The following is a 23,334-nucleotide window of genomic DNA, read 5'->3' on the forward strand; positions in this document are numbered from 1 at the left end:
AAGTTAATTAAACATAGAATCCCGAATTTTATCATGACCTCTGACCGGGAGATAGATTGCCAGTATATAAGGGGATGCTTTGCTCGTTTCACTGTCAATTAGTGTCAGCATTCGCAGCAGTAACGAGCTTTTGATACAAGATGTTCCCAGTCATTATCCTCGCCTTGGTGGCTTCGGTCACAGCCAACGTCTTCGTCGACTCTCAGTGCCCAGACCTTAAGCCGGTTGAGAACTTCAATTTTGCCTCTGTAAGATTTTTTTTCTAATAATTACTATAGTATTATTAAATGTATGACTCTGTGGTTAGAGCACGTGATCTGAAGATTACGGGTTCAAATCCGCTTGTTTGTTATTTGCTTAATTTGTGTGTATAATTTATTTCGTGCTGTATAATACTATAAAATTGATTAGGAGTAATAAAATAAAATAAATTACTAAAATTGTACAACGTTTAGAGTTATGACTAATTTGTACGCGGCGTAGGTCGTAGACTATGACGTCACGTTACAATACTTTTTGCTTTAAAAGTTTTTCGTTAAGCAAGTATATCAACTGATGTAGCGATAGGTCCCATTCTTGTTCGTGGATTTTTTTTTTTCGAACTATAACTTATTCTTCTAATGTAATTTTTTATTAGTTCATATTAAATTTTTTTTGGAATAAAGTTCTTTCAAGCGTCTTCTAGTAGAGTGAATGAGTTCCAGGTGACCGCTTCTTATATTACATATAATTTATGAGTAATTTCGAAACTATTTTGTGAAGAAAAAAAACCCCGTATTTTTTATTCTTATAGGCAATCTTATACATATATTTCGTACTTTTACCTAAAATACTTACTTTTGTTAAGAGGGAATCTGTAACATACACACGTACCGAAGATTTTTCTATAATCTAGGTACAAATGTAATCCCAATATTTAGTTACCTGTCTAATGTAGACACCGAAATATATTTCAAGAATGTTAACATAATATATTAACATATATATATATTTTTATTATTTTATACAGTATGGCCAGGGAACATGGTACGAATTGGGCAGGTACCAAAATAACGCTGAGAAGTCTGGCAAGTGCAGTAGTGCTGAGTACGAATTAGAGGGCGATTTCTTCAAAGTAAAGCACCTACATGTTGCCAACAATAAGCTCGCTATTGTCGAAGGTACCGCGAAGCTCGCTGACGACGCTGAAAACACTGGCAAACTTCTCTTCACCCTGCCCTATGGACGTAAGACTAAATAATATTCGTTATTTAACATTTTTATGAACATTAGTACTGTAAGAAAAATATTAACCGACCCTTTCGTAATCAACGCACCACCATACTTTGTATCTAAGATGTCATGTCATTTCAAACCAAGTCCCTATTTTGGGGTAGAATACGAGATGAGTGGTCCATATAGGATGTGCTCGGAGAAAGTCCATACCTTCAATTAAAAAAGTTCTATATCCGCATCAAGATTAAGCATCATTCTTAAATAAATTTTGTTGTAAACCCTTGTCGAAATGAAATACAATTAATGAAACAAATAATGTGCACTCGCCTAATTTTTTAAATGTACTTCTATTGTTAAATTACGAGAACCATAAAGAGTTATCTAAACAGGTGCGGTCAACACGAGTAGACATTAATTGATTTCAGTGGTATGTTTCGTGACTGATGTACCGAAATTATCTGCATTATTATTTACATGAAGCATGTTTTTTTGTTTGTTTTTATTTTTTATAATATCGGTAGGACGAGCATATGGGCCACCTGATGGTAAGTGGTCACCACCGCCCATAGACAATGGCGCTGTAAGAAATATTAACCATTCCTCACATCATCAATGCGCCACCAACCTTGGGAACTAAGGTGTTACGTCCCTTGTGGCTGTAGTTACACTGGCTCACTGACCCTTCAAACCGGAAGACAAGAATACTGAGTACTGCTGTTTGGCGGTAGAATATCTGATGAGTGTACCACCGAGTAAATGCGTCCCACCAAGCATGTACTTTTATTTACTATTTATGTACAGAAAATAATTTCACCTTTCAGCATCCGGCGCTGAAACTAAGAATGTCTTAAATGTTCTTGCCACTGACTACAAAAACTACGCCGTCGCCTACCATTGCAAATTCGACGAAGATAAGAAGACCCGTCAAGGTAATAATATTATTAATTGGTTTAAATTCAGTTAATAAGGGAACTATTAATATATTCTAGGCTATATCATTCTAAAAATTAATCTGAGAACGACTGAATTGAATCACAATACGATTAGAAAGAGCTCAGCTGCAAGAGTTTCTTAACCGAAAAACTTAATAACTTTTTATTTGCCCTAATTGAGGCCACTAGACTAACGAGGCAGTCGAAACTGCTGGAATATTCTATATAAAAAATATAAAGTCGGCGTTTAGTCAAAGTTAAATAAAAATTGTAAATTTATATGATAAAAATTTCTTAAAAGATATAATCAAATAATCCAAGTAATATAGAGGGGAATTATCCAAATCTGATCCAGTACTTCGGCGTTCACTGATAGTACAATCGAACATTATTCCAAATTAAAATGGTGAGCACTATTGACTCATATAAAAAAAAACGATAATGAAAAGATTAAATGTCGGAGCCATACAAGAGCATTCCGTTGCTGATAATCATCAAATATTACACAATAATGAATACTGCACAGGTCCGAAGTATTTCTTTCCGTACCAGCGGTACTGTGTATGCTTGTTTATAAGTTATGAATTTTATCCAATAGTTTTTCTTCACATGATAATAAAAGTGCACTGTCCAGGATTATGATTGGTTACTCAAACTATTTCATTCTGCTTGTCGGCTCGTATTGATAGAAAATAAGTTCTTTGGAAATTTTATTTGACGTAAATTTTGGAATCAATTCGCTGATTTAATATGATTCTTTATGGACTATGCAAAATTGATTTTAGTAAATTAACAACTCTATAAATAAATAAATAATATAATAATATAAACAATAAATATAACTGTATAAATATTTATCACCTTCGTTTGAATGAGTTTTGATAATAATGTGTAAGAAATAAAGATAAAAAACTTGTTCTATTGCATTGATAATATTATGAATAATTCATTGTTTTAAAACGTATCTAATTAATGTCAAAGATAAGAGATTATTTTTAAAGTACTTACATAGAAATGTTCAAAGAGATGGGTTCTGTTGGAGGAATTTTCTAGATATTTTTAGTTCTTAATTTACTTTTAAATTTCTTATCCATAACGATCGATACCCTCGCCTGTGTAATGATGATTCATATGTGTGTGTCTACACGAACAAAATTGGAATTATTCTTCGTCGTGCGAACGCACTGCATTGAATGCCGTTCTGTGATTGGTCCATTCGCGCGTTGCTTTGTGTGAGTTGTGCGTTACAATTGGACACTCTTCGGTTTATGTTTGACTGATATCACCTAATTCGTGTAAATTCGTACTAGGATTATAAGCAATGTTTGTTTATTGTAATTTTGGCGAATTCATTGTGAAACATCGTCAATTCAATTCAAAGTCTTGTTGTTACCTAAAATTGTTTTGTAAAACAATTATAAGTGTTTATCACATGATAATATAGCACGTTGGTTTGAACGTGATTTTATCAATTATTCAATATTATTTACGATCGGATTTATAAATTTGATAAAATATTTAAAATAACATTTAATACCCTAACGCCACTTAGATTAATGGCAGGTGTGGAATTTAATACGTCTAGAAAATGACGTAGATATAAGGCTATGTCTAGAACATAGCATTCATATCAGCTGTTTGTGTTGTGTTTTACGATTATATTTAATAAATAATACTATATATAATAAGCAAACTATGATTTAATAAATTTATCATTAAAGATATTTATTCGTAGACACACTGTCAAATTAAATTATTGTCCTTGCAGACTTCGCCTGGGTTCTATCCAGAACAAAGACTCTCGAAGACACCGTGAAGACTACCGTCGAGAACTTCGTTAAGGAATCGGCGATACTCGACCTCAGCAAGTTCACCTGGCCAGACTTCTCTGAAGAAGCCTGCAGGGTCGATGCCTAAACATCAATTTAATTAGATTTTAACAAGAACAGTATCGAGATTTACAATACGAGTGACCAAAATATACGTGTACAAGGATTTAATTATTTTCGTCATAAGAAGTGAATTGTTAGCCCATTAAATAAATATTATTAAATATACATACTCACAAAATAGGTTATTTTTTTTCCTTTCCATAGACATACTCGCATTATACATCTGTACCCTATTCCAATCGAGGAAGTCGTAAAGAAAATCAAACGATTCATATAAATAAGATTATATGTTGTTTATTAATCAGCTATATTATGTGCTAAAATAGTAATTGATTAATATAAATTGATTCTACTAAACTATTTATATCCACATAAATTATACTTTACAAAGTTCCGATGATAGCTTGGCCGACAGTCAATCGCCATTTTTTTTTCTAATCTGTAATAAATAACAAAGATTATTTCGAGATTTATAATGATAAAGTAGTTTATTTATATTTACTTCTGTTGTTGTAACAGGCTATATGATGTCCAGGGATGTTATGGTTACATATCTATGAATATTTTTCCGGTTACAAATACGGTTACGGATGTAAAATTATTTCAGTTTATCCGATTGCTTCGGATAGTTTCAGTTATCAATATTAGATTATTTAGAATTTGTTGGCTATTTGGCTTTAAAATACAATGAGTTATTTTCTTTAAATATAGAACCGTACAAGAACACAATTATAATAAATATTTATTTCTCATATTGTCTTTCCAGAGGTATCATACTACCTCCAGATTGTTTCATACCAAATTTTATCAAATTCGATTCAGTGAAAGCCACTTTCTCATTTATAATACATATATACTTTATATACTTTCTCATATATAAATAGCAGTGTTCTAGAGATTATCCCTTACATACAAGCAAAACATTTTTACTTTTTCTTTTATATGTTTATTAATCACACCTAAGGTTACTAATCACATTTATAAGTTAAAATTATAAAAGTAAATCCCCCACCGCACCTTTTCTCTTGAATGGATTTTCATACGATCTTTATCAATGGAGTGATTCGTGAGGAAGCTGGAAGTAGTAATTAATTACTTGATAGTAGGGTCTGGGTAGGTACCACCCACTCATCAGAAATTTTACCGCCAAACAGTAGTAATCAGTATTGTTGCGTTCCGGTTTGAAGGGTGAGTAAGCCAGTGTGACTTCAGACACAAGGGACATAACATCTTAGTTTCAGAGGTTGGTGGCGCATTGGCGATGCAAGGGATGGTTAATATTTCTTACAGTCCTAATTTCTATGGGCGGTGGTGACCACTTACCACCTGGTAGCCTCTTTATAAATAATATTAATTTAAAGTATAGTGTTTAACGTTAGTAAATATATTTAGTGCGTATTTTGTTTTATCTGCCATATGTCAAATCAAATTCTTCTGCCGTCATTTTGAATAATGAAAGGCTTGAGTTTGTTGAGTCGACGGCCTTTCTAGGGATAACCCTTGACTCCAAACTTCAGTGGGGCACTCATTTGTATGCCCTAGCAGGGAAACTAAGTAGTGCCATTTATACAATAAAAACAATAAGAAAACTCACGGACATAAGTACTGCTAGACTAGTTTATTTTAGTAATTTTCACAGTCTTAGTCATATGGAATGTTGTTATGGGGTAATGCAGCAGATATTGAAAAGAGCTATCCGAACTATTTACAATATTAGCTCTAGGACATCATTACGCGAAAAATTTAAAGAAATAGGTGTATTAACGGCTGCTTCACAATATATTTATGATAATATAATGTTTATACAGAAGAATATACAAAAGTTTTCCATAAAAGCTGATATACATACTATTAATACAAGAAATAAGAATAAACTTGTAACCCCTACTTTCTGTTTGCATACGGTAAAGAGAACGTTTTTGGGCAATGGTATACGCATATATAATAAGATACCGGGAAATGTAACCAATTTACCATTTACGAAATTTAAAAAGTTTATTAAGACTAAATTAATAAATAAGTCTTATTATTCATTAAAATAGTACTTTTTAGAAAAAAAAAACGCCTATTTAGGCTCGGGTTCCATCACAGGACACTAATTATTGTAAAAAAAACAGCATTGTAAATCTGTTTATTTGAAAAGAGCAACTATGCGAGTTTTTTGCCCAATTCTTCTCGCTGGAGGCTGCTTTCCGAAACGGTGTTAGTATTTTAATATTGACGATTCAAAAACGCTTCGTTGTGAAGTTTATTTGAATAAACTTGATTTGATTTGATTTAATTTTTACAAATTCTGTACTTACTTACGAAAAGAACAAATATATTTATAGAAAACATCAGTGATTTCTATTTTTTTTAATCAAAATAATTATCAAAATTATATTTTGTTATTCAAGTAGTTGAATTAAATGTAAACCCACCGGTTGGGAAAGTAGATTCTATCGATAAGAACCGGCAAGAAACGCGGTAGCTACTCCTTTCCAACAATTTTATTTACAGATTGTGTCAGTAATATAAAATTATATTTTATGTATCCTGCCTAGAAATCAATAAATACTAAGGCCACGGTTTTTTATATAGGTTAAATAGACTTTGAACACATACATTAAAAGTGCTCAAGCTTATCGCTGAAAACAGATTTACAAAATTTGGGATATAGCGTAAGTTAGCCTGTTTAAAAAATGTCACCAGATCACCCTCTAAACAGAGAAATTATAGGTTACAAGGCAGATGGAACGCGTTGAACATTATAGTGAAGCAATAAAAGCGAATACAGAATTAAAATCGAATTCAAATTCCCAGTAGAACAAAATGACGTGTCTTTTTGTTAATACGTCAAAAGTTTTATCTTTTTTTTTATCACAGTTATTAATCATTGACGAATTTATAGATCGTTAATTACTGTGAGGAATGTGTGAGCGAATGTATCAAATGAACTACTTTTATATATATGTGTGTGCAATATGACGTCATTCTGATCGATTTCGGCCGATAATCTCAAGATCAGCCAACTACGCAGGACACATAATACTGTACAATTGTGTGCCGAAAGGTGCACTGTCTATTCCATTACTCTCATAAACCAAAGGAACGACAAAAGCAACACGACCGCACACAGTTCAGGCGCAGGCTTTACTTGGTTTCCAATCACAGGAGTTTACATATTTCCAACTACAGAGCAAAACAGACTCTGGGCTGAGCTTATATAATTATTTTATAAAAAATACAGAAAAAAAGAGACGTGTATGTGCGCACGCGTGTGTAGTTCTATTTCTTCGGCGTAATTAAACTAAGTTTTAAGTACATTAAAAAAAATAATTACAATATAATAATAAATATCATTATGTAATTTCTTATTTTTTACCACGACTATATCAGTCAGAAGTTTATTTTTTTTACCGCATAGGCTGCAGGGCTGAGTCTATTCGCCAATTTATTTATATGGGGGCCCCATTGGAGCTTAAAGACTATTGTCATACCAAGGAACTCTGTAGATTCTAAAACATCTAATGCTTCCCCGTTTAAAAGTACACTCCTTTTGACACATCTTACATTGGAGGTAGTGAATTTAATACATTTTGTCTTTTTACTATTGTACAACAATTTATTAACACTAAACCAATTTACTATTTCAGAGAGAACATTGTTCACATCGTCATATATTGAAAGACGTCTTTTTATTTTAAAAATTAAAGAAGTAACATCAGCAAACAATACTATCTCGAGTTTATCACCTAGGAGATATGTCAGGTCATTTATATAAACAAGGAAGAGAAATGGTCCAAGAATTGATCCTTGAGGGACCTCCACAGTAACTGGAGACCCGGGAGATCTCTTTCCATTTACATCAACCCTCTGAATCCGATTGCTCAGATACGAAATCAGAAGACTGAGTGCAGTGTCTCTAATTCCATAATGACGTAGCTTCCTAACCAAAGTTTCTCGTTGCACACAATCAAAGGCCTTAGATAAATCACAAAATATCCTTAAGGCTTCCTGTGACTCCTCACAGTCCTTGTAAATATTGTTAACGAGCTCAACACCAGCGTCAGTTGTCGAGCGACTCCTTGTAAATCCAAATAGTTTCTTGTGTAGCAACTTGTTATTGTTAAAATGTACTAGCATTTGATTTAGTAATAACTTTTCAAAGATCTTGCTAAGAGTTGGTAGTACAGAGACGGGCCTATAGTTGTTGGGGTCTGATGTACTACCTGACTTAAATATTGGTAATACTCTACTATGTTTCATGAGGTCAGGAAACACGCCACTAAGGACACAATTATTAAATATAGTGACAAGGTAGGGTGCGATTACATCAATTATTGAATTGACTACCTTAACGGAGATCCCCCACAGATCGGCCGTTTTCTTAATATCTAGTGATCTGAAGGAACTTATTACATCATTTACACTTACTGTATTAAATTTAAAACTAATATTACATTCTTCCACATTGTTTTTTAATAATGATTCAGCAACGGTAGGAGAGGAATTTAATGAGTTAGTAGTCGAAAATGGAATGTCAGCAAAAAATTTTTATAAAACAGTTGCAAGCAACATTCCGATCTGAGGAAAATAAATTGTTATCAATAGATAAGCTAAAGTCGGAGATGTTATTTTTGGCTCTTCCAGTTTCGCAATTAATAATTTTCCATGTTATTTTAATTTTATCAAGTGCGTCAATATATATTTTTTTATATGCAATGATTTAGCTGTATGACATACAGGTTTGAATATTTTAGAGTAGGCACTAACATAACTGATAAATGAAAAAGAGCGGATTTTGATGCGTTTTTTTAATAGATATGGTGATTCAAGAGAATGATTTATATGTATACATACACGGTATAGATGGGGATCACTGATAATTTTAAAGGTTTCTAATGTGATGTCGTAAATAAACACATTTTTTGCGCTTACGTTGCAAACGCTGGCTGAACCCTACGATATAGATAAAAATAATGTACTACAGCATTGTACACGTTAAAAAGGTCTTCAAAAAAGTCTGGGATGGCATATGTGTATCTCTTGGGGATAACCTACAAAAGCCATTTTTATCCTTTACTTTTTACGATAAATAATGGCTTATTTTCGAAGCGATTTTGAGCAATACAGTATTAATCTTTATCCAATGAAGTACCTTAAATACATTGTGCATTTAATATAGATCAATATGTCCCTTTACAGCATGTAATTTAAATGAAAAGTTTTGAAGATATTACAGTTTTAAAACGCAAGGATGTAGCGGTTTGTATTGTCTAATGACTGAAAAACTGTGAACGTTGTAAGACACGTTGTAAAACATGTTCCTTTTTTAAGTCTGTTAATAATACTCATCCGATTCCAAAATATCGATTACTAATATTTACAATGGTATAGGTTATATATTATCCCATCAAAATAAAAGGGTTTCGAGACTAGAAAAAACGGTCGATCGAATGCATTTCTTAGAAGCTCTACCTTCACGGTAATATATGAATGCTTTCTATATAAAACTTTGTTCTAAATTTAATATGATAAAACAAGTTCAGTCGAAATTAATTAATTTCTATAGTGCGGCGGAAAATGCTACACGATCAGGGATAAGGAAAACTTTATAATTGATATTGTGACGTAGAGACGAAAAAATTTAAATTAAAAATAGAATCCCGAATTTTATCATGACCTCTGACGAGGAAGTTAGATTGCCAGTATATAAGGGGATGCATTGCTCGTTTCACTGTCAATTAGTGTCAGCATTCGCAGCAGTAACGAGCTTTTGATACAAGATGTTCCCAGTCATTATCCTCGCCTTGGTGGCTTCGGTCACAGCCAACGTCTACGTCGACTCTCAGTGCCCAGACCTTAAGCCGGTTGAGAACTTCAATTTTGCCTGTGTAAGATTTTTTTTCTTTTTTTCTAATAATTACTATAGTATTATTAAATGTATGACTCTGTGGTTAGAGCACGTGATCTGAAGATTACGGGTTCAAATCCGCTTGTTTGTTATTTGCTTAATTTGTGTGTATAATTTATTTCGTGCTGTATAATACTATAAAATTGATTAGGAGTAATAAAATAAAATAAATTACTAAAATTGTACAACGTTTAGAGTTATGACTAATTTGTACGCGGCGTAGGTCGTAGACTATGACGTCACGTTACAATACTTTTTGCTTTAAAAGTTTTTCGTTAAGCAAATATATCAACTGATGTAGCGATAGGTCCCATTCTTGTTCGCGGATTTTTTTTTTTTTCGAACTATAACTTATTCTTCTAATGTAATTTTTTATTAGTTTATATTAAATTTTTTTGGAATAAAGTTCTTTCAAGCGTCTTCTAGTAGAGTGAATGAGTTCCAGGTGACCGCTTCTTATATTACATATAATTTATGAGTAATTTCGAAACTATTTTGTGAAGAAAAAAAACCCCGTATTTTTTATTCTTATAGGCAATTTTATACATATATTTCGTACTTTTACCTAAAATACTTACTTTTGTTAAGGGGGAATCTGTAACATACACACGTACCGAAGATTTTTCTATAATCTAGGTACAAATGTAATCCCAATATTTAGTTACCTGTCTAATGTAGACACCGAAATATATTTCAAGAATGTTAACATAATATATTAACATATATATATATATTTTTATTATTTTATACAGTATGGCCAGGGAACATGGTACGAATTGGGCAGGTACCAAAATAACGCTGAGAAGTCGGGCAAGTGCAGTAGTGCTGAGTACGAATTAGAGGGCGATTTCTTCAAAGTAAAGCACCTACATGTTGCCAACAATAAGCTCGCTATTATCGAAGGTACCGCGAAGCTCGCTGACGACGCTGAAAACACTGGCAAACTTCTCTTCACCCTGCCCTATGGACGTAAGACTAAATAATATTCGTTATTTAACATTTTTATGAACATTAGTACTGTAAGAAAAATATTAACCGACCCTTTCGTAATCAACGCACCACCATACTTTGTATCTAAGATGTCATGTCATTTCAAACCAAGTCCCTATTTTGGGGTAGAATACGAGATGAGTGGTCCATATAGGATGTGCTCGGAGAAAGTCCATACCTTCAATTAAAAAAGTTCTATATCCGCATCAAGATTAAGCATCATTCTTAAATAAATTTTGTTGTAAACCCTTGTCGAAATGAAATACAATTAATGAAACAAATAATGTGCACTCGCCTAATTTTTTAAATGTACTTCTATTGTTAAATTACGAGAACCATAAAGAGTTATCTAAACAGTAGTGAGTGAGTGTAGTGAGTAGACATTAATTGGTTTCAGTGGTATGTTTCGTGACTGATGTACCGAAATTATCTGCATTATTATGTACATGAAGCGTGTTTTTTTGTTTGTTTTTACTTTTTATAATATCGGTAGGACGAGCATATGGGCCACCTGATGGTAAGTGCTCACCACCGCCCATAGACAATGGCGCTGTAAGAAATATTAACCATTCCTTACATCATCAATGCGCAACCAACCTTGGGAACTAAGGTGTTACGTCCCTTGTGGCTGTAGTTACACTGGCTCACTGACCCTTCAAACCGGAAGACAACAATACTGAGTACTGCTGTTTGGCGGTAGAATATCTGATGAGTGTACCACCGAGTAAATGCGTACCACCAAGCATGTACTTTTATTTACTATTTCTGTACAGAAAATAATTTCACCTTTCAGCATCCGGCGCTGAAACTAAGAATGTCTTAAATGTTCTTGCCACTGACTACAAAAACTACGCCGTCGCCTACCATTGCAAATTCGACGAAGATAAGAAGACCCGTCAAGGTAATAATATTATTAATTGGTTTAAATTCAGTTAATAAGGGAACTATTAATATATTCTAGGCTATATCATTCTAAAAATTAATCTGAGAACGACTGAATTGAATCACAACACGATTAGAAAGAGCTCAGCTGCAAGAGTTTCTTAACCGAAAAACTTAATAACTTTTTATTTGCCCTAATCGAGGCCACTAGACTAACGAGGCAGTCGAAACTGCTGGAATATTCTATATAAAAAATATAAAGGTCTATATAAAAAATATAAAGTCAGCGTGTAGTCAAAGTTAAATAAAAATTGTAAATTTATATGATAAAAATTTCTTAAAAGATATAATCAAATAATCCAAGTAATATAGAGGGGAATTATCCAAATCTGATCCAGTACTTCGGCGTTCACTGATAGTACAATCGAACATTATTCCAAATTAAAATGGTGAGCACTATTGACTCATATAAAAAAAAAAAACGATAATGAAAAGATTAAATGTCGGAGCCATACAAGAGCATTCCGTTGCTGATAATCATCAAGTATTACACAATAATGAATACTGCACAGGTAAGAAGTATTTCTTTCCGTACCAGCGGTACTGTGTATGCTTGTTTATAAGTTATGAATTTTATCCAATAGTTTTTCTTCACATGATAATAAAAGTGCACTGTCCAGGATTATGATTGGTTACTCAAACTATTTCATTCTGCTTGTCGGCTCGTATTGATAGAAAATAAGTTCTTTGGAAATTTTATTTGACGTAAATTTTGGAATCAATTCGCTGATTTAATATGATACTTTATGGACTATGCAAAATTGATTTTAGTAAATTGACAACTCTATAAATAAATAAATAATATATAATAAATATAACTGTATAAATATTTATCACCTTCGTTTGAATGAGTTTTGTTAAAAGTGTGACAGAAATAAAGATAAAAACCTTGTTCTAGTGCATTGATAATATTATGAATAATTCATTGTTTTAAAACGTATCTAATTAATGTCAAAGATAAGAGATTATTTTTAAAGTACTTACATAGAAATGTTCAAAGAGATGGGTTCTGTTGGAGGAATTTTCTAGATATTTTTAGTTCTTAATTTACTTTTAAATTTCTTATCCATAACGATCGCCTCGCCTGTGTAATGATGATTCATATGTGTGTGTCTACACGAACAAAATTGGAATTATTCTTCGTCGTGCGAACGCACTGCATTGAATGCCGTTCTGTGATTGGTCCATTCGCGTGTTGCTTTGTGTGAGTTGTGCGTTACAATTGGACACTCTTCGGTTTATGTTTGACTGATATCACCTAATTCGTGTAAATTCGTACTAGGATTATAAGCAATGTTTGTTTATTGTAATTTTGGCGAATTCATTGTGAAACATCGTCAATTCAATTCAAAGTCTTGTTGTTACCTAAAATTGTTTTGTAAAACAATTATAAGTGTTTATCACATGATAATATAGCACGTTGGTTTGAACGTGATTTTATCAATTATTCAATATTATTTACGATCGGATTTATAAATTTTGATAAAATATTTAAAATAACATTTAATACCCTAACGCCACTTAGATTAATGGCAGGTGTGGAATTTAATACGTCTAGAAAATGACGTAGATATAAGGCTATGTCTAGAACATAGCATTCATATCAGCTGTTTGTGTTGTGTTTTACGATTATATTTAATAAATAATACTATATATAATAAGCAAACTATGATTTAATAAATTTATCATTAAAGACTATTCGTACTATTCGACTATTAAGATTATTCGTAGACACACTGTCAAATTAAATTATTGTCCTTGCAGACTTCGCCTGGGTTCTATCCAGAACAAAGACTCTCGACGACACCGTGAAGACTACCGTCGAGAACTTCGTTAAGGAATCGGCGATACTCGACCTCAGCAAGTTCACCTGGCCAGACTTCTCTGAAGAAGCCTGCAGGGTCGATGCCTAAACATCAATTTAATTAGATTTTAACAAGAACAGTATCGAGATTTACAATACGAGTGACCAAAATATACGTGTACAAGGATTTAATTATTTTCGTCATAAGAAGTGAATTGTTAACCCATTAAATAAATATTATTAAATATACATACCCACAAAATAGGTTATTTTTTTTCCTTTCCATAGACATACTCGCATTATACATCTGTACCCTATTCCAATCGAGGAAGTCGTAAAGAAAATCAAACGATTCATATAAATAAGATTATATGTTGTTTATTAATCAGCTATATTATGTGCTAAAATAGTAATTGTTTAATATAAATTGATTCTACTAAACTATTTATATCCACATAAATTATACTTTACAAATTTCCGTTGATAGCTTGTCCGACAGTCAATCGCCATTTGTTTTTCTAATCTGTAATAAATAGCAAAGATTATTTCGAGATTTATAATGATAAAGTAGTTTATTTATATTTACTTCTGTTGTTGTAACAGGCTATATGATGTCCAGGGATGTTATGGTTACATATCTATGAATATTTTTCCGGTTACAAATACGGTTACGGATGTAAAATTATTTCAGTTTATCCGATTGCTTCGGATAGTTTCAGTTATCAATATTAGATTATTTAGAATTTGTTGGCTATTTGGCTTTAAAATACAATGAGTTATTTTCTTTAAATATAGAACCGTACAAGAACACAATTATAATAAATATTTATTTATTTATTTTTATTATCGGTAGTCTATGTCTTTCCAGAGGTATCATACTACCTCCAGATTGTTTCATACCAAATTTTATCAAATTCGATTCAGTGAAAGCCACTTTCTCATTTATAATACATATATACTTTATATACTTTCTCATATATAAATAGCAGTGTTCTAGAGATTATCCCTTACATACAAGCAAAACATTTTTACTTTTTCTTTTATATGTTTATTAATCACACCTAAGGTTACTAATCACATTTATAAGTTAAAATTATAAAAGTAAATCCCCCACCGCACCTTTTCTCTTGAATGGATTTTCATACGATCTTTATCAATGGAGTGATTCGTGAGGAAGCTGGAAGTAGTAATTAATTACTTGATAGTAGGGTCTGGGTAGGTACCACCCACTCATCAGAAATTCTACCGCCAAACAGTAGTAATCAGTATTGTTGCGTTCCGGTTTGAAGGGTGAGTAAGCCAGTGTGACTTCAGACACAAGGGACATAACATCTTAGTTTCCGAGGTTGGTGGCGCATTGGCGATGCAAGGGATGGTTAATATTTCTTACAGTCCTAATTTCTATGGGCGGTGGTGACCACTTACCACTTGGTAGCCTCTTTATAAATAATATTAATTTAAAGTATAGTGTTTAACGTTAGTAAATATATTTAGTTGCGTTAGGCATGATATTCTTCTAGAAAAACTTAAATATTATGGAATCAAGGGCCCTGCATTGAAATTCATTTCCTCCTACCTTAATGAAAGAGTTTTAAAGGTTGCTGTTAACGGTGTAAAATCAAACGGCGCTCTGGCGCAAATGGGTGTTCCACAGGGTTCAATTTTAGGACCTCTCCTGTTCTTAATATATATAAATGATTTACCTTATTTTGTAAATAAGACTTGCGACATTGTACTGTCTGCAGATGATACATCCCTTGTTTTTAAACTCGACAGAAAACTAAACAACTATGACGTTGTAAGCAGTGCTCTGTCGCGGGTTCTTGGTTGGTTTGACATAAATAATTTGGTACTAAATGCAAAAAAGACTAAATGTATTTTGTTTTATCTGCCAAATGTCAAATCAAATTCTTCTGCCGTCATTTTGAATAATGAAAGGCTTGAGTTTGTTGAGTCGACGGCCTTTCTAGGGATAACCCTTGACTCCAAACTTCAGTGGGGCACTCATTTGTATGCCCTAGCAGGGAAACTAAGTAGTGCCATTTATACAATAAAAACAATAAGAAAACTCACGGACATAAGTACTGCTAGACTAGTTTATTTTAGTAATTTTCACAGTCTTAGTCATATGGAATGTTGTTATGGGGTAATGCAGCAGATATTGAAAAGAGCTATCCGAACTATTTACAATATTAGCTCTAGGACATCATTACGCGAAAAATTTAAAGAAATAGGTGTATTAACGGCTGCTTCACAATCTATTTATGATAATATAATGTTTATACAGAAGAATATACAAAAGTTTTCCATAAAAGCTGATATACATACTATTAATACAAGAAATAAGAATAAACTTGTAACCCCTACTTTCCATTTGCATACGGTAAAGAGAACGTTTTTGGGCAATGGTATACGCATATATAATAAGATACCGGGAAATGTAACCAATTTACCATTTACGAAATTTAAAAAGTTTATTAAGACTAAATTAATAAATAAGTCTTATTATTCATTAAAATAGTACTTTTTAGAAAAAAAAAAACACTAAATATTTTAAAAAAAACAGCATTGTAAATCTGTTTATTTGAAAAGAGCAACTATGCGAGTTTTTTGCCGTTTATTCTCGCTGGAGGCTGCTTTCCGAAACGGTGTTAGTATTTTAATATTGACGATTCAAAAACGCTTCGTTGTGAAGTTTATTTGAATAAACTTGATTTGATTTAATTTTTACAAATTCTGTACTTACTTACGAAAAGAACAAATATATTTATAGAAAACATCAGTGATTTCTATTTTTTTTAATCAAAATAATTATCAAAATTATATTTTGTTATTCAAGTAGTTGAATTAAATGTAAACCCACCGGTTGGGAAAGTAGATTCTATCGATAAGAACCGGCAAGAAACGCGGTAGCTACTCCTTTCCAACAATTTTATTTACAGATTGTGTCAGTAATATAAAATTATATTTTATGTATCTTGCCTAGAAATCAATAAATACTAAGGCCACGGTTTTTTATATAGGTTAAATAGACTTTGAACACATACATTAAAAGTGCTCAAGCTTATCGCTGAAAACAGATTTACAAAATTTGGGATATAGCGTAAGTTAGCCTGTTTAAAAAATGTCACCAGATCACCCTCTAAACAGAGAAATTATAGGTTACAAGGCAGATGGAACGCGTTGAACATTATAATGAAGCAATAAAAGCGAATACAACATTAAAATCGAATTCAAATTCCCAGTAGAACAAAATGACGTGTCTTTTTGTTAATACGTCAAAAGCTTTATCTTTTTTTTTATAACAGTTATTAATCATTGACGAATTTATAGATCGTTAATTACTGTGAGGAATGTGTGAGCGAATGTATCAAATGAACTACTTTTATATATATGTGTGTGCAATATGATGTTATTCTGATCGATTTAGGCCGATAATCTCAAGATCAGCCAACTACGCAGGACACATAATACTGTACAATTGTGTGCCCAAAGGTGCACCGTCTATTCCATTACTCTCATAAACCAGAGGAACGACAAAAGCAACACGACCGCACACAGTTCAGGCGCAGGCTTTACTTGGTTTCCAATCACAGGAGTTTACATATTTCCAACTACAGAGCAAAACAGACTCTGGGCTGAGCTTATATAATTATTTTATAAAAAATACAGAAAAAAAGGGACATGTATGTGCGCGCGCGTGTGTAGTTCTATTTCTTCGGCGTAATTAAACTAAGTTTTAAGTACATTAAAAAAATAATTACAATAAAATATTCATGAGGTCAGGAAACACGCCACTAAGGACACAATTATTAAATATAGTGACAAGGTAGGGTGCGATTACATCAATTATTGAATTGACTCCCTTAACGGAGATCCCCCGCAGATCGGCCGTTTTCTTAATATCTAGTGACCGGAAGGAACTTATTACGTCATTTACACTTACTGTATTAAATTTAAAACTAATATTACGTTCTTCCACATTGTTTTTTAATAATGATTCAGCAACGGTAGGAGAGGAATTTAATGAGTTAGTAGTCGAAAATGGAATGTCAGCAAAAAATTTTTATAAAACAGTTGCAAGCAACGTTCCGATCTGAGGAAAATAAATTGTTATCAATAGATAAGCTAAAGTCGGAGATGTTATTTTTGGCTCTTCCAGTTTCGCAATTAATAATTTTCCATGTTATTTTAATTTTATCAAGTGCGTCAATATATATTTTTTTATATGCAATGATTTAGCTGTATGACATACAGGTTTGAATATTTTAGAGTAGGCACTAACATAACTGATAAATGAAAAAGAGCGGATTTTGATGCGTTTTTTTAATAGATATGGTGATTCAAGAGAATGATTTATATGTATACATACACGGTATAGATGGGGATCACTGATAATTTTAAAGGTTTCTAATGTGATGTCGTAAATAAACACATTTTTTGCGCTTACGTTGCAAACGCTGGCTCAACCCTACGATATAGATAAAAATAATGTACTACAGCATTGTACACGTTAAAAAGGTCTTCAAAAAAGTCTGGGATGGCATATGTGTATCTCTTGGGGATAACCTACAAAAGCCATTTTTATCCTTTACTTTTTACGATAAATAATGGCTTATTTTCGAAGCGATTTTGAGCAATACAGTATTAATCTTTATCCAATGAAGTACCTTAAATACATTGTGCATTTAATATAGATCAATATGTCCCTTTACAGCATGTAATTTAAATGAAAAGTTTTGAAGATATTACAGTTTTAAAACGCAAGGATGTAGCGGTTTGTATTGTCTAATGACTGAAAAACTGTGAACGTTGTAAGACACGTTGTAAAACATGTTCCTTTTTTAAGTCTGTTAATAATACTCATCCGATTCCAAAATATCGATTACTAATATTTACAATGGTATAGGTTATATATTATCCCATCAAAATAAAAGGGTTTCGAGACTAGAAAAAACGGTCGATCGAATGCATTTCTTAGAAGCTCTACCTTAACGGTAATATATGAATGCTTTCTATATAAAACTTTGTTCTAAATTTAATATGATAAAACAAGTTCAGTCGAAATTAATTAATTTCTATAGTGCGGCGGAAAATGCTACACGATCAGGGATAAGGAAAACTTTATAATTGATATTGTGACGTAGAGACGAAAAAATTTAAATTAAAAATAGAATCCCGAATTTTATCATGACCTCTGACGAGGAAGTTAGATTGCCAGTATATAAGGGGATGCATTGCTCGTTTCACTGTCAATTAGTGTCAGCATTCGCAACAGTAACGAGCTTTTGATACAAGATGTTCCCAGTCATTATCCTCGCCTTGGTGGCTTCGGTCACAGCCAACGTCTACGTCGACTCTCAGTGCCCAGACCTTAAGCCGGTTGAGAACTTCAATTTTGCATGTGTAAGATTTTTTTTCTTTTTTTCTAATAATTACTATAGTATTATTAAATGTATGACTCTGTGGTTAGAGCACGTGATCTGAAGATTACGGGTTCAAATCCGCTTGTTTGTTATTTGCTTAATTTGTGTGTATAATTTATTTCGTGCTGTATAATACTATAAAATTGATTAGGAGTAATAAAATAAAATAAATTACTAAAATTGTACAACGTTTAGAGTTATGACTAATTTGTACGCGGCGTAGGTCGTAGACTATGACGTCACGTTACAATACTTTTTGCTTTAAAAGTTTTTCGTTAAGCAAATATATCAACTGATGTAGCGATAGGTCCCATTCTTGTTCGCGGATTTTTTTTTTCGAACTATAACTTATTCTTCTAATGTAATTTTTTATTAGTTTATATTAAATTTTTTTTGGAATAAAGTTCTTTCAAGCGTCTTCTAGTAGAGTGAATGAGTTCCAGGTGACCGCTTCTTATATTACATATAATTTATGAGTAATTTCGAAACTATTTTGTGAAGAAAAAAAACCCCGTATTTTTTATTCTTATATGCAATTTTATACATATATTTCGTACTTTTACCTAAAATACTTACTTTTGTTAAGAGGGAATCTGTAACATACACACGTACCGAAGATTTTTCTATAATCTAGGTACAAATGTAATCCCAATATTTAGTTACCTGTCTAATGTAGACACCGAAATATATTTCAAGAATGTTAACATAATATATTAACATATATATATATTTTTATTATTTTATACAGTATGGCCAGGGAACATGGTACGAATTGGGCAGGTACCAAAATAACGCTGAGAAGTCTGGCAAGTGCAGTAGTGCTGAGTACGAATTAGAGGGCGATTTCTTCAAAGTAAAGCACCTACATGTTGCCAACAATAAGCTCGCTATTATCGAAGGTACCGCGAAGCTCGCTGACGACGCTGAAAACACTGGCAAACTTCTCTTCACCCTGCCCTATGGACGTAAGACTAAATAATATTCGTTATTTAACATTTTTATGAACATTAGTACTGTAAGAAAAATATTAACCGACCCTTTCGTAATCAACGCACCACCATACTTTGTATCTAAGATGTCATGTCATTTCAAACCAAGTCCCTATTTTGGGGTAGAATACGAGATGAGTGGTCCATATAGGATGTGCTCCGAGAAAGTCCATACCTTCAATTAAAAAAGTTCTATATCCGCATCAAGATTAAGCATCATTCTTAAATAAATTTTGTTGTAAACCCTTGTCGAAATGAAATACAATTAATGAAACAAATAATGTGCACTCGCCTAATTTTTTAAATGTACTTCTATTGTTAAATTACTAGAACGATAAAGAGTTATCTAAATAGGTGCGGTCAACATGAGTAGACATTAATTGGTTTCAGTGGTATGTTTCGTGACTGATGTACCGAAATTATCTGCATTATTATGTACATGAAGCATGTTTTTTTGTTTGTTTTTATTTTTTATAATATCGGTAGGACGAGCATAGGCCACCTGATGGTAAGTGGTCACCACCGCCCATAGACAATGGCGCTGTAAGAAATATTAACCATTCCTTACATCATCAATGCGCCACCAACCTTGGGAACTAAGGTGTTACGTCCCTTGTGGCTGTAGTTACACTGGCTCACTGACCCTTCAAACCGGAAGACAACAATACTGAGTACTGCTGTTTGGCGGTAGAATATCTGATGAGTGTACCACCGAGTAAATGCGTACCACCAAGCATGTACTTTTATTTACTATTTATGTACAGAAAATAATTTCACCTTTCAGCATCCGGCGCTGAAACTAAGAATGTCTTAAATGTTCTTGCCACTGACTACAAAAACTACGCCGTCGCCTACCATTGCAAATTCGACGAAGATAAGAAGACCCGACAAGGTAATAATATTATTAATTGGTTTAAATTCAGTTAATAAGGGAACTATTAATATATTCTAGGCTATATCATTCTAAAAATTAATCTGAGAACGACTGAATTGAATCACAATACGATTAGAAAGAGCTCAGCTGCAAGAGTTTCTTAACCGAAAAACTTAATAACTTTTTATTTGCCCTAATTGAGGCGACTAGACTAACGAGGCAGTCGAAACTGCTGGAATATTCTATATAAAAAATATAAAGGTCTATATAAAAAATATAAAGTCGGCGTTTAGTCAAAGTTAAATAAAAATTGTAAATTTATATGATAAAAAATTCTTAAAAGATATAATCAAATAATCCAAGTAATATAGAGGGGAATTATCCAAATCTGATCCAGTACTTCGGCGTTCACTGATAGTACAATCGAACATTATTCCAAATTAAAATGGTGAGCACTATTGACTCATATAAAAAAAAAACGATAATGAAAAGATTAAATGTCGGAGCCATACAAGAGCATTCCGTTGCTGATAATCATCAAGTATTACACAATAATGAATACTGCACAGGTAAGAAGTATTTCTTTCCGTACCAGCGGTACTGTGTATGCTTGTTTATAAGTTATGAATTTTATCCAATAGTTTTTCTTCACATGATAATAAAAGTGCACTGTCCAGGATTATGATTGGTTACTCAAACTATTTCATTCTGCTTGTCGGCTCGTATTGATAGAAAATAAGTTCTTTGGAAATTTTATTTGACGTAAATTTTGGAATCAATTCGCTGATTTAATATGATTCTTTATGGACTATGCAAAATTGATTTTAGTAAATTAACAACTCTATAAATAAATAAATAATATAATAATATAAATAATAAATATAACTGTATAAATATTTATCACCTTCGTTTGAATGAGTTTTGATAATAATGTGTAAGAAATAAAGATAAAAAACTTGTTCTATTGCATTGATAATATTATGAATAATTCATTGTTTTAAAACGTATCTAATTAATGTCAAAGATAAGAGATTATTTTTAAAGTACTTACATAGAAATGTTCAAAGAGATGGGTTCTGTTGGAGGAATTTTCTAGATATTTTTAGTTCTTAATTTACTTTTAAATTTCTTATCCATAACGATCGATAGCCTCGCCTGTGTAATGATGATTCATATGTGTGTGTCTACACGAACAAAATTGGAATTATTCTTCGTCGTGCGAACGCACTGCATTGAATGCCGTTCTGTGATTGGTCCATTCGCGCGTTGCTTTGTGTGAGTTGTGCGTTACAATTGGACACTCTTCGGTTTATGTTTGACTGATATCACCTAATTCGTGTAAATTCGTACTAGGATTATAAGCAATGTTTGTTTATTGTAATTTTGGCGAATTCATTGTGAAACATCGTCAATTCAATTCAAAGTCTTGTTGTTACCTAAAATTGTTTTGTAAAACAATTATAAGTGTTTATCACATGATAATATAGCACGTTGGTTTGAACGTGATTTTATCAATTATTCAATATTATTTACGATCGGATTTATATATTTGATAAAATATTTAAAATAACATTTAATACCCTAACGCCACTTAGATTAATGGCAGGTGTGGAATTTAATACGTCTAGAAAATGACGTAGATATAAGGCTATGTCTAGAACATAGCATTCATATCAGCTGTTTGTATTGTGTTTTACGATTATATTTAATAAATAATACTATATATAATAAGCAAACTATGATTTAATAAATTTATCATTAAAGATATTTATTCGTAGACACACTGTCAAATTAAATTATTGTCCTTGCAGACTTCGCCTGGGTTCTATCCAGAACAAAGACTCTCGACGACACCGTGAAGACTACCGTCGAGAACTTCGTTAAGGAATCGGCGATACTCGACCTCAGCAAGTTCACCTGGCCAGACTTATCTGAAGAAGCCTGCAGGGTCGATGCCTAAACATCAATTTAATTAGATTTTAACAAGAACAGTATCGAGATTTACAATACGAGTGACCAAAATATACGTGTACAAGGATTTAATTATTTTCGTCATAAGAAGTGAATTGTTAACCCATTAAATAAATATTATTAAATATACATACCCACAAAATAGGTTATTTTTTTTCCTTTCCATAGACATACTCGCATTATACATCTGTACCCTATTCCAATCAAGGAAGTCGTAAAGAAAATCAAACGATTCATATAAATAAGATTATATGTTGTTTATTAATCAGCTATATTATGTGCTAAAATAGTAATTGATTAATATAAATTGATTCTACTAAACTACTTATATCCACTTAAATTATACTTTACAAAGATCCGATGATAGCTTGGCCGACAGTCAATCGCCATTTTTTTTTCTAAT

The 23,334-nt window shown here is 32.3% G+C and overlaps 3 protein-coding genes across 3 annotated transcripts; all 3 read left to right on the forward strand.

Annotated features, from left to right (window-relative positions):
- The first annotated feature begins 91 nt into the window (after window positions 1-91).
- On the forward strand, window positions 92-4,187 carry LOC135193819 (bilin-binding protein-like). Its single transcript, XM_064217864.1, has 4 exons — window positions 92-248; window positions 1,010-1,226; window positions 2,037-2,144; window positions 3,916-4,187. The coding sequence occupies exons 1-4, from the start codon at window positions 141-143 to the stop codon at window positions 4,062-4,064; spliced, it is 582 nt and encodes a 193-aa protein (XP_064073934.1). The 5' UTR covers window positions 92-140; the 3' UTR covers window positions 4,065-4,187.
- Window positions 4,188-9,766: 5,579 nt separating this feature from the next.
- Window positions 9,767-13,895, forward strand: LOC135193821 (bilin-binding protein-like). The gene is made up of 4 exons (XM_064217880.1): window positions 9,767-9,915; window positions 10,688-10,904; window positions 11,719-11,826; window positions 13,632-13,895. The coding sequence occupies exons 1-4, from the start codon at window positions 9,808-9,810 to the stop codon at window positions 13,778-13,780; spliced, it is 582 nt and encodes a 193-aa protein (XP_064073950.1). The 5' UTR covers window positions 9,767-9,807; the 3' UTR covers window positions 13,781-13,895.
- Window positions 13,896-18,953: 5,058 nt separating this feature from the next.
- Window positions 18,954-23,035, forward strand: LOC135193823 (bilin-binding protein-like). The gene is made up of 4 exons (XM_064217890.1): window positions 18,954-19,077; window positions 19,846-20,062; window positions 20,871-20,978; window positions 22,772-23,035. Exons 1-4 carry the CDS (start codon window positions 18,970-18,972, stop codon window positions 22,918-22,920), a joined length of 582 nt encoding a protein of 193 aa, XP_064073960.1. The 5' UTR covers window positions 18,954-18,969; the 3' UTR covers window positions 22,921-23,035.
- The last annotated feature ends 299 nt before the right edge of the window (window positions 23,036-23,334 follow it).

This window comes from Vanessa tameamea, chromosome 19, assembly GCF_037043105.1.
Source record: "Vanessa tameamea isolate UH-Manoa-2023 chromosome 19, ilVanTame1 primary haplotype, whole genome shotgun sequence".
Lineage (NCBI taxonomy): Eukaryota > Metazoa > Arthropoda > Insecta > Lepidoptera > Nymphalidae > Vanessa > Vanessa tameamea.